The sequence below is a fragment of the Acomys russatus genome, chromosome 17 (assembly GCF_903995435.1).
Source record: "Acomys russatus chromosome 17, mAcoRus1.1, whole genome shotgun sequence".
NCBI lineage: Eukaryota > Metazoa > Chordata > Mammalia > Rodentia > Muridae > Acomys > Acomys russatus.
In genome coordinates this window covers 5060507-5076731 of record NC_067153.1, presented here as the reverse complement: position 1 = coordinate 5076731, position 16225 = coordinate 5060507, and the positions used below count along the sequence as shown (strand labels likewise).

The 16225-nt window shown below is 43.0% G+C and overlaps 1 protein-coding gene across 2 annotated transcripts in view; it reads left to right on the top strand.

The window, feature by feature from the left end:
* Ubr5 (ubiquitin protein ligase E3 component n-recognin 5) overlaps positions 1–16225 on the top strand; it is a 113564-nt gene that overhangs the window by 33191 nt on the left and 64148 nt on the right. The window contains exons 2-9 of one of the 2 annotated variants that reach the window (XM_051159487.1): positions 3366–3410; positions 3880–3961; positions 4409–4485; positions 5599–5718; positions 9246–9435; positions 9608–9767; positions 10502–10651; positions 13136–13347. In XM_051159487.1, the coding sequence (XP_051015444.1) occupies positions 3366–3410; positions 3880–3961; positions 4409–4485; positions 5599–5718; positions 9246–9435; positions 9608–9767; positions 10502–10651; positions 13136–13347 (1036 nt within the window). The remainder of the gene's footprint in view (positions 1–3365; positions 3411–3879; positions 3962–4408; positions 4486–5598; positions 5719–9245; positions 9436–9607; positions 9768–10501; positions 10652–13135; positions 13348–16225) is intronic. The other variant, XM_051159488.1, reaches the window with a different exon arrangement.

Below are 16225 nucleotides of genomic sequence, written 5' to 3'. Positions count from 1 at the left end.
CTGGTCTACAAAGTGAGTCTAGGACAGGCAAGACGACACAGAGAAACCCTGTGTTGAAAAAACCAAAAAACAAACAAACAAAACCCAAAAAACAAAACAAACAACAACAAAAATTCTAGTCTGTGGATCTGAAAAATTACTTACACACGTAAAAGAACAAAATAGGTTATTGGTTTGGAATATGGGGTACATCTTTGGAATTGGAGCAACAGGAAAGTGAGGTCTGTCACAGACTTATTGCCAGCCACCTGCCCTTGTGTTCTTGCCACTTTGTGGGCTTACCTGTCTGCTGCTAAATTTTGAGGCTATTTTGAAACATGTATTTGTAAGTGAAATTTGATGAGCTCTGGGCTTTTTGCTCTTATGTTAGTGCTAGGAGAAGCAGTTTGCCTTGTGACTTTGTGTTAAAGCGCCAACACTGGGGCCCTTCACACAGTAGACAACCGTGGGGTGGTTATGGCGGCAGCAGCATTCTTTGACAGCCATGGGCGACTCTGTGCTGCAGAGAAGCAGGTGCCCCTCACCTAGGCCACTCTCTCTCTGCTTGAGGGTTTTACTGTCAGTATGTTCTGGATCCAGCTACAGATATTTTGTAGAGTGCCATTTCACTTATAGCTATTCTGAGATTTGGAAGAACAATCCATTTTATGTATTTCTGGAATTAAATTTATGAATTAAATTGATATTTGATGGAACATTCTAATGGCTGTATAAAATCTGTTCATGTATGAAATTTTCAGATAGGCAGGATTTTGATATATTAGATGCTATTAATTAAAAAAAACATTTATTTAGTGTGTGTGTGTGTGTATGCACTCACACACGTCACGGCATTCTTGTGGAGGCCAGAGTTGATTCTCTCCTTCCATCATGTGGGTTTGCGGATCCAACTCCAGTCATCAGGCTTGGCAGCAGGTGCTTTTACCTCCTGAGGCATTTCATGGGCCCCAGTAAATGCTACTTTTTCATAAACATTACATAAGTTGACACACTGTTTTTTTAAATGTATTTGCAAGAATTTTGAGACCAAAAAGCACCAGTGGGAGCAAGCACGTTCTTTACATACACGAGAAGGGGTGAGCTGGGAGAAGCAGGTGGCATGTGTTTCAGGTCTGCGCAGGACTGTAATTACGATGTTTCTTCCCCCCCCCCCCTTTTTTTTTTTTTTGGTCAGGGTCTTGGTATTTACACAGGCTGTTGTCCTGGAGCTTGGGATGGTGCTGCGGATGGCACAGCCTTACCACGGAAGGAACATTAAGTGTTAGATTTAGTGTGAGGCAGTCTTGGCTTTTGCACCTTGGGCTGCCCTGGAGCTCACTGTGCAGATCAGTTGGCCTCAGACTGGTCTCTACTCTCCTGTTTCTGCCTCCTGCAAGCTGGAATTGCATGTGTATGAAGGTCTGGGGACAACTTTGGAGTTGGTTTTTCTCAATTTTCTGTGAGTTGCAGGGATTGGACTCAAGGCATCAGGCTTGCTTGCTCAGAGCAAACGCCCTTAGCCTCTGAGCTATCTCACCGGCTGTCTTTTGTTCATTTTTCTGAGACAATCGCACAGTTGCAGGCTGTCTTGGAGCTCACTGTAGTGCAGTGAGTTCACAGAAAGCTATTTGTCTGTCTCCGCTGTGCTGGGGGTAAGGGGTTGGGGTCAGGTAACCCCACCGTGCCCTGGCTGCCCTGGCCCTCCCTAACTGAGGGTGCATTTAACTGATAACAGGAACCGTTCAGCACCCCCACCCTGTAGTCTGTATTTTGCTCTGAAGTTCATGAGTCACTAAATTCCCTTCTAGCAGCCTGACTGCCTCAAAGCTTAGTTTAGTCCCATAAGCATCTACCTGAAATACTGTTTGAAACCACAGGAGTATTTAACTTTTAGTCTCAGTTATTGTCCAGTTTTGACAGAAGTTTTGATGATCCCCTTCCCCAATTTGTATAGCTTGAACTAATTTAAAAAAAAGACGTGGTAATGAAAGGAGTTAGCTTTGCATGCTTGTGGACAGATGTGTCTTCCTGGGTGTCACTGCCATGGTGTGGGGAAAGTTAAGCCTTAGCCCTTGTCACACTGGCTCTAGGCTGGGGAAAGATTTTGTGTGGACTAGGAACAGCAGAGTTCTTCTGCCTCTGCCCCAGTTCTCCCCAAGCTGCTGCTGCGCTCTAGAGCACAGGCCCGTCTACTTGCCTTCAGTTTCTAGTAAGCCTTCTCTCAAAGCTTGTGAGTTCTGGTATGCACTCTCGAGTTTTATCTTCTTTTGATGGGGAAATGTGCTTTATAACTGCGCAAACTGGAAAAGCTGGGCCTCCCAGAACCAATGGGGCATGATGGTAGTGAGAGAGAGCAAAGGCACCGCTGGACTAGGTAGGAAATGACAGTCTTGAGGGGCGGGGTGCATGGTAATGAGGATGAAGTTTCCAGTATTTAATTTTGGTTGTGTGTTTTTGGGAAAACGAAAACACCAATTGAAAGTTGTAACCACCAGTGTGTTTTGGTTGCTGTCACTTGTCCATGTTGACACAGACGTGTCAATATTGAGCCAGCTCTACAGCTGCAGTAGAGCTCAAAGATGGTGGCATTGGAGCCTGGCTTTGCTATGGGCCCTGGGGTCCAAACTCAGGGGCTGCTGATGCTTGTGCAGGAAGCACTCTGCCCACTGAGCCCCAGCCTAGGCCCCGCATTTCTTTCTAAGCATCTACAGCAGCACTTCCTTAGAAATGGAGGCCTTGTCCTTTCTGATTCTCTTTTTGTTTGTTTGTTTTTTGTTTTTGAAACAGTTTCTTTGTGTAATCTTGTCTGTCCTGGACTCACTTTGTAAACCAGGCTGGCCTGGAACTCACAGTGATCCTCCTGCCTCAGCTTCCCAAGTGCGGGGATTAAAGGGGTGCGCCACCCCCCTCCCAGTTATTTTCATTTCATGATGTTCACGTACTTTCAAAACCTGCTGTTGCCATAGACAGCAGCCCCCCAGGTCTCACTGTGTAGCCCTGGCTATCCTCAGACTCATATAGACCAGGCTGGCATCAAGCGCACGGAGCTCTGTCTTCTGCCTTCTGGGATTAAAGGCATGCACCACCATGCCTGATTTAAACTGTGCTTTTTGAAAATGAGTTTTTCCATTGGGCCTTTGCTCAGGAACCAGCTCTCCTACTGCTGCTTGTTATATAAGCTCTAGAAGCTTGGTTTTCCTGTCTGGAAATGGGGTCAGTGTGGTTGTTGCTGGGGCTGCTCATGGGTTAGAGAGGGAAAGGCATGGCAGTGCCTGTTTGTCTCGGTGTTACTGCTGGGCACCCAGTGCTGGTGCGGGTTCACCAGAGCCATGGTGTTGACGCAGGACCAGTGCTGCATCGTTAACATTTGGCTTTTGTGTTTCAAGGTTACGGGAAGTTTCAGAGAAGCTGAACAAGTACAATTTGAACAGGTAAGAATTTTAAACTGTATGAAGTTTAGCCATTTTTCATGGTCTTGGATGTTCTAACCAATTGCTGTACTGTAGTGTTTTCTTTATTAGGAAAAGGATCTATAGTCTAATATGATTAATATAATTTAATTAGATTAAGAATTACATTAAGAATATTTTTTTGATATGTAGCCCTGGCTATCCTAGAATTCAATGTGTAGGTCAGGCCTTGAAGTCACATCACAGAGATCCGCCTGTTTGTGTTGGGATTAAAGGTGTCTGCCACTACATCTTTTACTCTTTCTATCAAAGTTGGGTTCATTTAAATTATAATTTCCATTAATGCTGATTTTTGTTATAAACAGTTTTGGCATGCCATGCAACTGTAGTGATTATGGTAGCTATAATTGCTTTTATTTATTGCTTTAAAATCAGTTTAGGAATTAGCTCTCATTTACATTCACTTACATGCTTGTTTGCTGTTCCCCAGCCACCCGCCTCTGAATGCACTGGAGCAGGCTGCTATCAGACAGTGCGCCGTGGGGCCGAGTCACGCTGCCTTTCTTCTTGAGGTAAATTATTCACTATAGGTAGAAAAGCGAGAGCCAGACCCTGAGGTCCACCTGTGTATCAGTTCTTCCTTCTTAGTCCAGGGAAGCAGTAGGCACTTGGAAGAGTGACTTGATGCCCAATTCTCCTTTTGTGTAAATTAACTGGCCCAGAGAATCGGGTATAAATGATTTACTCAGACTTGAAACTAGTTAATAACAAAAGTGGGAGCCTCCCGAATGCAGTTATTGTATAATCTTACCCTGGGTTCTGCTAGGCTGTATGTTTTAATTGACTTCTTTATAATTTTTTTGGTACTGAGTTTCATACTCTCCAAATCAGGTATGTATATCTTTCTGAAAGAGACGTCTTTGTCCTCCAGGTTGACAGCAACAGGCAGAAACTTATGAATAAACAAGAAAGTTAATGTCTTCTCTTTCAGAACTTTGCATGCTTTTTTTTGCTTTTAGGATGGCAGAATTTGTAGGATTGGTTTTTCAGTACAACCTGACAGACTGGAATTGGGTAAACCTGATAATAACGATGGGTAAGACTTTGGTTTTTTTTGTTTTGTTTTGTTTTTCTTGGTTTGTTTTGTTGTTTTGTTTTGTTTGGTTTTGTGTACATGTGTGCTCTTGCGTGTGTGTTTATGTTTATGGTGTTGAAGATCACACTAAAAGCATAGTGTGTGTGTGTGTGTGTGTGTGTGTGTATGCCGAGCTACAGCCTTTCTGTAATTAACACACTATGCATTTAGCATTTAGAAGGTACTTTAGAAAAACAATGCTTTGATTTTGGTTATCCTCAAATGGTTTTTTAAAAAGGCACAGCAGAAAAATGATGTTTAAAATACAGTGAGATGGTTAGTTTGTACCTTTGTTTGTTTATTTATTAAAGTTTTTATAGTTAAATGGATTATTTTTGCTAGCTGGGAAATCAACCTACGTCCCTAAGCATGCTAGGAAAGCGTTATGCCACTGAACTGTATTTCTAATTCTTGATTTTAATTTTTAAGCAAGTAATAGTTGATAGACAAAAATGCTAACATTAAAAATTATAGAATTGATTGGCGTAGCATCTAGGAATAGGTAAGTTATATGAAGAATGATATTGCATACTAGGTCAATTGCAGCTGAAATTTAATTTGAAATGGTCTGCAGCGACAGGTAGTAGATGACACAGGTCCTCTTCTGCTTTCAAGGACGCTCTTGAACTTGTGTGTTTTGGCTTCCCAAGAAGCTGATAGTACAGGTGTGTGCTTGCATGCCTAGCTGACTGAAAGGACTTTACATGCTTACCTCTGGTGGCTAGAAATGGAGGAACTCAATTTGAAAGCAGTCAAGTTATTTAAAGGATTAAAAAGTCATGTGTATTAAAGGATTCCTTGTAAGATAGGAATTCTACTAAGTTGTTGCTAAGAAAAACATTAATTTTAAAATATAAAGAAAATTTGCTCGTTACGATTTATTTATATTTGACACTTGAGAGTAGTTTCTGCCGGGAAGGAGTGGCAAATGTCCGTCCGCTGCTGGCTGGTGCACTTTAGTGGGTAGTCAGAGATGAGCAGGTAGAGACTGGCGCTGCAGAGGAGGCTGGAGATGTTGTGCGTCCCCACGGATTGGGACTGTTGGATGATGTTTATCTCTTGGTTTCTTCCTAGGTCAAAGCTGAACAGCAACTCGGGGACAGGGAGAACTTGTAGGCCTGGTAGGACAAGCGACTCACCATGGTTTCTCTCTGGTTCTGAGACTCTGGGCAGGCTGGCCGGCAACACCCTGGGGTAAGTCGTGCCCAGTTGCAGGCATCCCCTGGTCCATGCTCTTGTCTCTGTGCTTTGTACTGTGACTGGCTACACCATCATTATCCATGGTAGGGCAGAGAACTCATCTTTGCCACCACAATAAAAATAACCAACACAAACTGATTACAGAATCCAGATTCCTGACCAGTTAAACACAGGGACCATCTACAATGTCACTTAGTGGTGGTGCCATTTGAAAAAAAAAATTTTTTTTAATGACTATTTATTTTATTTGTGGTGGTGTTTTGCCTGCATGTATGTCTGTGAGAGGGAGTCACATACCCCGGAACTGGAGTTACAGGCAGTTGTGAGCTGTCACATGGGTGCCGGGAATTGAACTTAGGACCTCTAGAGCAGCAGCCAGTGAGTGGTCTTCTCCATCTCTCCAGCCCATGTCATTTGAAAATTTAAAACAATTTTGTATTTGGCCATTTATTGTGAATTATAAAAGTCTAATATCTTTTTGGTATCCAAGTCTGGTAGGTTTTACTGTATGTTTTTGTTTTTTAAACCAAACAACAGTAAACCCCTATGTACTATTTTATGTGAACTTTATATATTGTCAAATTAAAGAAACCATTTTCAAATTCTAGGCATGTGCTTTTATTCAATTTATACTTTGGTTCTGTTTTGGAATTTGAGATGGGGTCTCTATAGATAGCCCTGGTTGATCTGGAACTCCCTATGTAGACCAGGCTGGCCCTGAACCTACAGAGATCTGGCTGAGTCTGTCTTCCCAATGCTAGGATTAAAGATGTACACCACCATACCCAGCTATACCTTGGTTCTTGAATGGCCAAAAATTTCTGAAAATATCTGGCTAATGATTAGAAGTTGCCAGTTTAGTCAAATTATATGGTATTCAGAGGCTGATAAAAATAACTAAATACAGTTGGAATTGCTTCAAAATAATTAAGAGAAAAAGATACAGCATGAACTAGTAGGCAGAGTATAACTTAGAATTAAGAATTATCTAAGTTAGGCCGGGCAGTGGTGGCGCACACCTTTAATCCCAGCACTTGGGAGGCAGAGGCAGGCAGATTGCTGTGAGTTCGAGGCTAGCCTGGTCTACAGAGTCAGTCCAGGATAGTCAAGACTACACAGAGAAACCCTAAAATGATCTAAGTTAGGGTTTCCATTACTGTGCAGAGACACCATGACCACACCAACTCTTATAAAGGCAGACATTTCATTGGGGCTGGCTTACAGTTTCAGAGGGTTAGTCCATTGTCATCATGTGGGAAGCATGGCGTGTGCAGGCAGACACGGTGCCGGACAAGGAGCTGAGAGTTCTGCATCTTGATCTGCAGGCAGCAGGAAATGGGATGAGCTTCACACTGAGTTTAGCTTGAGCATTTTAAAACCTCAAAGCCCCACCTCCATAGTAACACACTATGTCTGTCAAGGCCACACCCACTCTGAGGCCACACCTCCTAATAGTGCCACCTCCTATGGCCGTGTGCGCGCGTGCGCGCGCGCACACACACACAGACACACACACACACACACATACACACAAGTCTCTGGGAACATAACTATTCAGACCACCACAAGAATTGAAAAGTTCAAAATGTTTAGTTTATACGTTTTTATGCTGCTCGGAGGAAGGCGGTCTGTCATGGTTAGGTGCAGTCTTTGGATTGGTTTGTGTGCCCCAGTTCAGGGACAGGAAACACAGCCTGGATCGTTATTTAGTCAAGGATCTTTTTGGGTTTGCAGACGTGAGGATCAAACCTGTACCTTGTACATTACAAGCAAGCGCTTTATTTCTGTCCTGCACCTTCATAGCCCTCTGCACAGTGTGTGCTAGGGAATTCTGAAAACATGAGAACAAAATGGTTTCCTTTGATAAGCCTGGAAGAACACACATCCAATAGCACTTTGCTGAGAGACAAACATTTCTCTGTTGAGTTGGTTCTGCAGGCCACATCCAGTGTTGTGGCTGCTTTGCCCTCCACCAGTGGAGTGGAGTGGTCATCAGGGAATGACGCTGCTGAGCCCGCAGAGTGCAGCCAGCCACCTTCTGACCTTCACAAAAAGGGGTTATTTGTCTTTGCTTAGTTTTTCAGTTGTATAGTGCCACTTGTTCGTAATCTTACACTTTTAATTTATTTATCCTTTCATTCTGAAGTAGGTGGGTTTCTCCCTCTCCCCCTGTCCTATTGATGACTTGCTACTATACTGCTCAAATTGTCCTCCTGATAGGAATCCGCCTATGCTAGTTATAATAACATGTATTACAGATGACAAATAGAGCGATGGGATTTTAACATTTATTGGTGAAATATCTAGCAGATACACTAATAGACCAGCATATTTGACCTTGAATAAAAAGTCTTCAAGTAGGACCAGAGCTAGTTTTGTGACTTTAAAATGCAGAGAGGCTCGTTCCTATTTGAGCTGCCCCTCAGTGGACCGCTCTTCCCTGCCTGCTCCTGCTTGACCCCAAACATCTCTTAACACTCTGAGCTGCTGCTGACTGTTGGCAAACTGCTCTTGAGCTGCCTGTTTCCATGAGGTCTGCAGGGACCTGACTGTACAGTGTAAATGTGAAGCTGTCATCAGGCCACTCTAAGTCAAGACATTTAATAATCACATATTTGCCTAAGTGTTTTTCTTTGATTTGTTCTCTCCCTACTTTTCCATTAATTATAATAAGTGTGGCCTCTGTCACCTGTTTCTACACTTGATTTTAGTTTATGATGCTGGTCTGAGAGCTTGGCAGTATATGCTTAGACAGTATATCCCGTCAGGGGTCTGCACTGTGTGCTGGGGAAGAATATGGGAGCATCGCTTGGTAGAAATAGCAAGTCACTCCTTTTGTGTTCATTGGCCACATAGATTATTAACCCAACTGGGACATTTTCAGATGAAATTAATAACTAGCTTCAGATAGTAGCTTCAAGTGGCACTCTCCCAGGTAAACGGGGTCATAAAGTCACCCACTTACTGTGGTTTCTAGACTTGGGGCTGTGGGTCTCCCACTCTCTGCATGCATGTGTGGGAGTGCGTGTGTGCATTGGTCACTGTGGGCGGGCATGCATCTCTGTGTGTGGATGCAGAGGTCTGTGTCAGGCCTTTCCCTCAGTCTCTCTGCTGCCGTGTCTGCAGAGGCTACTGAACTGGGACTCACCTACTTAGCTAGGCTGCCTCCGTTCCTCCTGTCTGTGCACTTAGCCAGCTTTTCCCAGGCCTGCCCCTTCCCCTTTGTTTGGATAGTAGGGTCTCACTATGTAGCCCAGGCTGGACTTTTCTAGCTCCTGACTGTTGGGAGTACAAGGAAGCACTCCCATGCATGTGACTGAATACAGATCTTCCACAGAGATGGAACGGATATTGTATTTATTATTTAAAAGTGAATTTATATTTAACTATTCAGACAGTTATTTTAAACTTTGTTCCAGAATTTTAACTGGATAGCTAATGTACAAGAGTGAGACTTAAAATGACCTTTTAAAGAATGAATGGTTTAAAATTTTTAATTTTACAAATTGTCCAATATTTAGAAGCCGCTGGAGTTCTGGAGTGGGTGGAAGCGGAGGAGGATCCTCTGGTAGGTCGTCTGCTGGAGCCCGAGATTCCCGGCGACAGACGCGAGTCATTCGGACAGGACGGGATCGGGGGTCTGGACTTCTGGGCAGTCAGCCCCAGCCGGTTATTCCCGCATCTGTCATTCCTGAGGAGCTGATTTCACAGGTGTGCTTTTTCAGAACCTTTCCTACAAAGGCGAGGGTGAGGTGAGACTGAACCAAATGCGCTGGCTCATAGTCAGGCATTGAAAAATGTGGGTTTTTTCTTATCAGTTTAGAAGACTGACATTACTAAATAAGAGAAAATTAGCATAGCACTGTTCTTTGTTTACTTTAAGGCCCAAGTTGTTTTACAAGGCAAATCGAGAAGTGTCATTATTCGAGAACTGCAGCGAACAAATCTTGATGTAAACCTTGCTGTAAATAATTTACTCAGCCGCGATGATGAAGATGGAGATGACGGCGACGATACAGCCAGTGAATCTTACTTGCCGGGAGGTCGGTTCCTCACTCTTCATCTCTTCTCCTGCTTGGGGTGCTCCTTGCCTGAGGACTGACATTCAGAGTGAACTGATGATAATGCCCGTGTTCTGGGTGCTGGTGGATACTTATTGCTATGCAGTTTGACACCACCCCCTACCCCCCAACCAGGATTTCTCTCTCTGTGTAGTCTTGGCTGTCCTGGACTCGCTTTGTAGACCAGGCTGGCCTTGAACTCACAGAGATCCGCCTGCCTCTGCCTCCCTCAGTGCTGGGATTAAAGGCGTGAGTCATTGTGCCTAATTTACAGTTTGATTATAAAGTCCTTTTTAAAAAAGGGAAAATATTTTTGCTCAGTGGATTTGTCCTTGCTCCTAATTAAGGCGTGGTTGTGTTTGTTGCACAGACTTACGCTTGGCTGGCATGTAGGATGCTGTTTCTTGATAATGTAAACAAATGGACATTGGTACTTACTGAACTACATTTACAGTTTGTTTCTATGATGTTAAGTATCGGATCTTAAAAGTGGTCATCAATAAGTAGCACCTGCAGCAGTTATGCATGTGACAATCCTTAAGATCTGTGTTTATAATGGTAATTTTAGTTCCTACATGTTGTGGGGTTTTGTTTTTTGTTTTGTTTTTGTTTTTTACTCAGGCGCTCACAGTCCCTGACTTTATGTAATTTGATTTTTAGAGATCTTTTAGTGGTCTATAGCTGCTTTATTTATATTTGTTTGTTTTTATTTGTAGAGGATCTTATGTCGCTTCTTGATGCTGACATTCACTCTGCTCACCCAAGTGTCATTATTGATGCTGATGCCATGTTTTCTGAGGACATTAGCTATTTTGGTTACCCTTCTTTTCGTCGTTCATCACTTTCTAGGCTAGGCTCATCTCGAGGTAATTTTGCATTTATTTCTTCTTGAGTGTGGGCTAGCTGTGTGGAGGGGTAGTGATAGACTCCCCTGCCTCTGCACTCGGGACCTTACAGTGGGGTGAAGGCATTGCATTCCAGTGGTTGGGGCACCTTGGCTTTAACGCTAGGTCTTTGTATCCTGGAGTGCCACAACAATATCGGAGAGGGTCTTTCATTGTATAAAACTTAGAAAAGGCTGTGATTTACCTAAGTGTATTTTTACCTAGGAGATAGGTTATAGGTTTTGAACTAAAAGTAGGATTCGAATTTCAGTGACATACAGCATTCAGGAAAAAAACAAAAAACAACCAACTTCTTAATTTGATTAAAAGCGCATAATCATTATATGTCTTTTAAATGCGAGTTTGAAGTATGAAAAACTTAGAGGGGCTGGCCAGTATTGAATGGATGGACATGTTTGACGGACTAAAATGCTGTTTGTACAAGCTTGAAATCTTTAGAAGGTATATATAGTGCACATTCGGAGCCGCTTAAGCCAACCTCTTGTAGGCATATGTAAGCTTTAACTTACATTCTTACCAGAGTTCATAACTGCTTTATCTAAATAATAGACAAAATGAGCTATAGTTAGCAATCATTAGTAAACTAGAAAAGATGCCATGCTGTGCTAAGGATGGCCTTGCCACAGATAACACTACTTAGAAGTTGAAGCTTGAAAAATAACACATCTGTGGCTGACCATTTAACAGATGAACACACGTGAAGCTTAAACTTCAGGTAAACACTTTAACTACTTTAAACTATCAAATTATTGATTTCCAAATACTTATTTTTTTTAACATTAGCAATTCCTAAATACCTGTTTCTTAAGTTACTCTATGTAGATATTTTTAGTTTGAATCATATGAAATAGCACTTGGCCACTTTGTTGTTTTACTGGAGTTGGGGGATGGCAACCAAGCCGCCCTCGTGTTGGCCTCACTTTCCTGGGAGCTACTGCCTAGCCCCAATCGCAGCCGGTTTCTGTGGTTCAGTATGGACTGTCTTCTAATCTTTCATCTTTACTATGTTATTCTTTTATTTACTTATCATTCATTTATTTATTTCTTCAAGACAGGGTTTCTTTGTGTAGCCCTGGCTGTCATTGAAATCAGAGATCAGCTTCCTCTGCCTCCCAAGGGCAGGGAATAAAGGAGTCTGACACCACACCTGCCTTTATTGACCATTTTAAAAAGTGACTTACAGACAATTGAAAAATGTGACTGTGGCTTTAGATAATTTGAGGCTAGGTTTTAGTAAACCCTGTTCCTCAAAACATTTTAAATGAGTTATTCATAGAATTTATTCTATAGATTTTTCTTTAACAAGGACTTGAGTTATCAAAAGTTTTTACTTCATCCTAATATGTTTTCGTTTCATCCTATTTAACTTTTTCTGTTTTTTTATTTTAAAAAAAAAAAGCTTTGAAGATTTGTAACAAATACTGTTTATTTGTGCCTTAGTTAGAGTTTCTGTTGCTGAGATAAAAACAACATGACCAAAAGCAATTGAGGAAGGGGAGGGTTTATTTCAGATTATATAGTTCCACATCACAGTCTCTGAGAAGTCAGGCCAGGAAGTCAAAACAAGGCAAAAACCTGGAGGCCATGGAGGAGTGCTGCTTCCCAAGACTTGTTCAGTCTGCTTTCTTATAGCACCCAGGACCACAGCCACCTGCGGTGGCCATGCCCACAGTGGGCAGGGCCCTTCCACATCAACCACTCCCTCCTGGATGGCCCCGCCTACAGTGGTCAGAACCCTTCCCTGTCAACCATGGTTTAGGCTAGGCTGGTAGGGTCATTTTCTTAGTTGATGTTTTCTCTTTCTGGCCTATGTCAGGTTGACCTAAAAATAAGCCAGCCAAGTTTCCTTGTTTTGAAATTCTAATTTATAAATCAAAGAACTTTATACTAATTCTTTTTTTTTTTTTTTTTTTTTTAAAGATTTCTTGACTATTATGTTGTATACAGTGCTCTGCCTGCATGTACATACACTTGCAGGCCAGAAGAAGGCATCACATCACATTATAGATGGCTGTGAGCCACCATGTGGTTGCTGGGAATTGAACTCAGGACCTCTGGAGGAGCAGTCAGTGCCCTTAACCTCTGAGCCATCTCTCTAGCCCTACACTAATTATTTCTAATGAAATAAGAATTTCATATAAATAATATAAATAGTGAAATAATTCTAGAATCTTTAAATCTATTAAAAAGAAAAAGCCACCAAATCAAACTTAGAATAATTCGGCTCTAAAAACATTGGGCTGCCTCTGCATAGTTTCAAAAAATACTAGTTTATAATTTTCATCCAGTCACTTGACGAGTTAATGTTTTGAGTGTTGCATGTCAGCCTAATTAGCTGTTAAGTGTACATTTTGAGTAGATAAGTGCTGTTAGCTGCGTCCTGCAGGGTGTGTACTAGAGAGTGGCTTACTTTTATCCCACTGGTGTGACCCGATTGCATACCAGTTCTCCTTCTTCCCTTAGAGAGAGACTCCGAGCTTTTGCGGGAACGGGAATCTGTTCTACGCTTAAGGGAACGAAGGTGGCTTGACGGAGCCTCATTTGACAATGAGAGGGGCTCTACCAGCAAAGAAGGAGAGCCAAACCCGGATAAGAAGAGCACGCCTGTCCAAAGTCCAGTGTCCCTGGGAGAAGATCTACAGTGGTGGCCTGATAAGGTATTTATTTGGAAGATGTTTGTCCCTTTTCATTGAGGTAGAATCCTGACAACCTTCCCTCCCATTAAAAAGGTTCTATTTTATTTACTCAGATGCTGAAAAGAGGCATTGTTTTAAAGTGCTCATCTGCCTTTGTTTTTGGAAGCAGACCACTGCCTGGGCCACATACCCTGTGGCCAGTGCTGCGTGCTGCTGCCTGGTGACGTGACTCAGAAACTGGGGCAGTAGTCTCAGAACACATGGCCGTTTACTTTCCAGGACATTTTTCCTAGTGATGATTGCTTTACTGACTGTTATATTCTTTGCCAAGTTTGAAATGTCGACTGGGCCTTAGTTTCCCCAGGACAAGCTGTAGGCATTGGCGCAGCATTAGAACGAGGTGAGGGCTGTGTGTCTCTGGAGTTACATAGCTACTCCTTTTTATGGCAGTACGTTTTGGCAGACCCTTTGACGCTGTGGTAATAGACAAAGTAGGCCAGATGAACGTGGGGATTGGGGTACTGGGAAAGTAGAACAGTAGTAAATCCCAGAGGGCCCCTAGTACTTGAGAAGCTGGTTTGGCTCTTATAGACCCATTCCTACCATAAATGAAGTCCGTTGGTGGTGTGTGTTTCAGTGTGGTGAAGTCATGTCCAGAGGCGTTTACAGAAATCCATGGCTTTCACTCATTAAAAACCTCCCTTCCCCCATTTCCGCCGACAGCTGACTGGAACTTAATTCTAAAGTGTAAATAAAGTGAACTCTTGGTACACACCTCTGATCCTGGTGTTTGGGAAGGTGAGGCAGGAAAATCAGGCCAGATGCAGCCATGTGAGCCTCTGTCTCGGGCAGGGGAAGGGGCGTGGAGGTTAGCCGCCAGCAGATAAAGAGATAGAGCCTGAGTTTGTTTTTCATTTCTTTAAACTCAAATTTGGGAGAATGTTAAACCTTTCAGATCTATGTTTTTTTTTTAAATAGTTCTTTTCAATCTTAATGCAGTCAGTATGTATATATATATCAATCACGTGGGAAACTCTAGTGCAAGAGGGCTGTGCACTCTCATCTGTGTCCTTGGCCTGTGGTACTGGCAGCCACCGAGCTTTGCCTGATTGAATTCTCTCAGGCATTGGCACAGCACTGGAAGTACCCTGGGTCCTCCTGTGTTTAGACCATTCGGTTCAGTTGGTCTCCCTCCCTCTCCCTCCTCCTCTTTCCCTCTCCTCTCCCCCTCCAACTCTGGGAAGTAGATACCGTTGCTCTGTATTTCTCATCTCTCTTGCCTGGATTGTGTTAGAGCTTTGTCATTTTTTGTTTTCACCACTTGGTTAAGGATGGTGATTCCTGAGGATGAAAGGTTTGAGAGAATGCCTGATTCAGAGGGATTGAAGGAAGCCAGTGGGCAGCAGACACAGGATTGGGGTGCACTTGGTGTTTGCTACAGCTGCCGTCTGCAGAGAGCTGAGGGTCTGAGAGGGCCTGTGCGTGCCCAGCTCAGGGCAGCTGGGGGTGCTGTGCTCAGGCTAACTCTTGAACACCAGAGCAGATGGAAAGAGTTTCTGTCCTTTCATTCCTTCCAGTCACAGCCGTTTGCTGACTGATCACTGCTAGAGGCCTCTTGCTCCAATACATAGTGGGCTATATTGATTACTAAGACCTGTTCTCATAAAACTTAAGGTCTGAGCACGGTGGTGGCACACACGCCTTTAATCCTAGCACTGGGAAGGCAGAGGCAGGTGGATTGCTGTGAGTTCAAGGTCAGCCTGGTCTACAGAGAGAGTTTCAGGACATCGAGGGCTATACAGAAAAACTGTCTCGAAAAACAAAAAAACAAACAAAAAAACCGAACCAACCATCCAACAAGAAAAGTTTTAAGTCTTACACGCCTTTAATCCCAGCAATTGGGTGGCAGAGGCATGTGGAGCTCTGTGAGTTTGAGACCAGCCTGGTATCATAGCAAGTACCCAGCCAGCAAGACAAAACAACATTGATAAAGTGTGGTAATTTGTTAATGATAAAAACAAACAGGGCTGGGGTGGGATGAAAAAAAAGAAAAAAAAAAAAAAAAAAAAAAAGAAAGAAAGAAAAACAAACAAACAAAAACCAGGGCCACACAAAAGAAGCATAAGAAAAGGGACATTTTTAGGAAAGAAAAGATGAGGTGGAGTAGCCACAGTTGACCAAGGGCAAAGTAGAATCTGTTGCTACTGTTCCTTTTGATCACAGTAATAGCTGTACTTTGCATTCAGTGACAGATGCATACAATTAATTAATTAATTAATTAATTTGTCCTTTCCCCAGGCTGGTTATCGTCCTATTTATTGACACGGTCCATAGCAGATTTCTAGGTCCTGATTGGCCCAGCTGGCTCATTTAGGACTTGTCCTGGTAAACAGCGGGCTATTATGGAAGGATATAACAAGCATTTTTTATTTATGTTTTAAGTGAGTAACAGTTCTGAGAGGGTCTGCCATTGTGCTTTTGCAGTTAGGATGGTTCATTTGGGTTGTGCCACCCTCGGCAACAGATCATTTATATACAATATTGGATTTGTTTTATTTGCTCACTGTGTGTCCGGCTGGCCTGCAGCAGTGGAGAGCTCCCACGAGGAGCACACTGAGGATCTTCACCGTAGACTGAGGGTTAGTGTCCTCATCACAGCTAAGCTGAAGGTGTGGAGAAAGTCCTGTGGGGACTGAGTGGGAAGTGACTAACCCCCTTCTAGAGGTTGGAGAAAGGCTTCCCAGAGGATCTGGCCTTTAAACAATGTTCTTGAGGTAAAGTGGGCATGCACCCTGAGTCCTGAGAGCTCATGGTATTGTTCTTCAGTGACTAAGGGTCCATTAGAGTGTAGAGAAATTCTGTGATGGGGGTGCTGAGGGTTTGTCTGTTTTTAAGGATC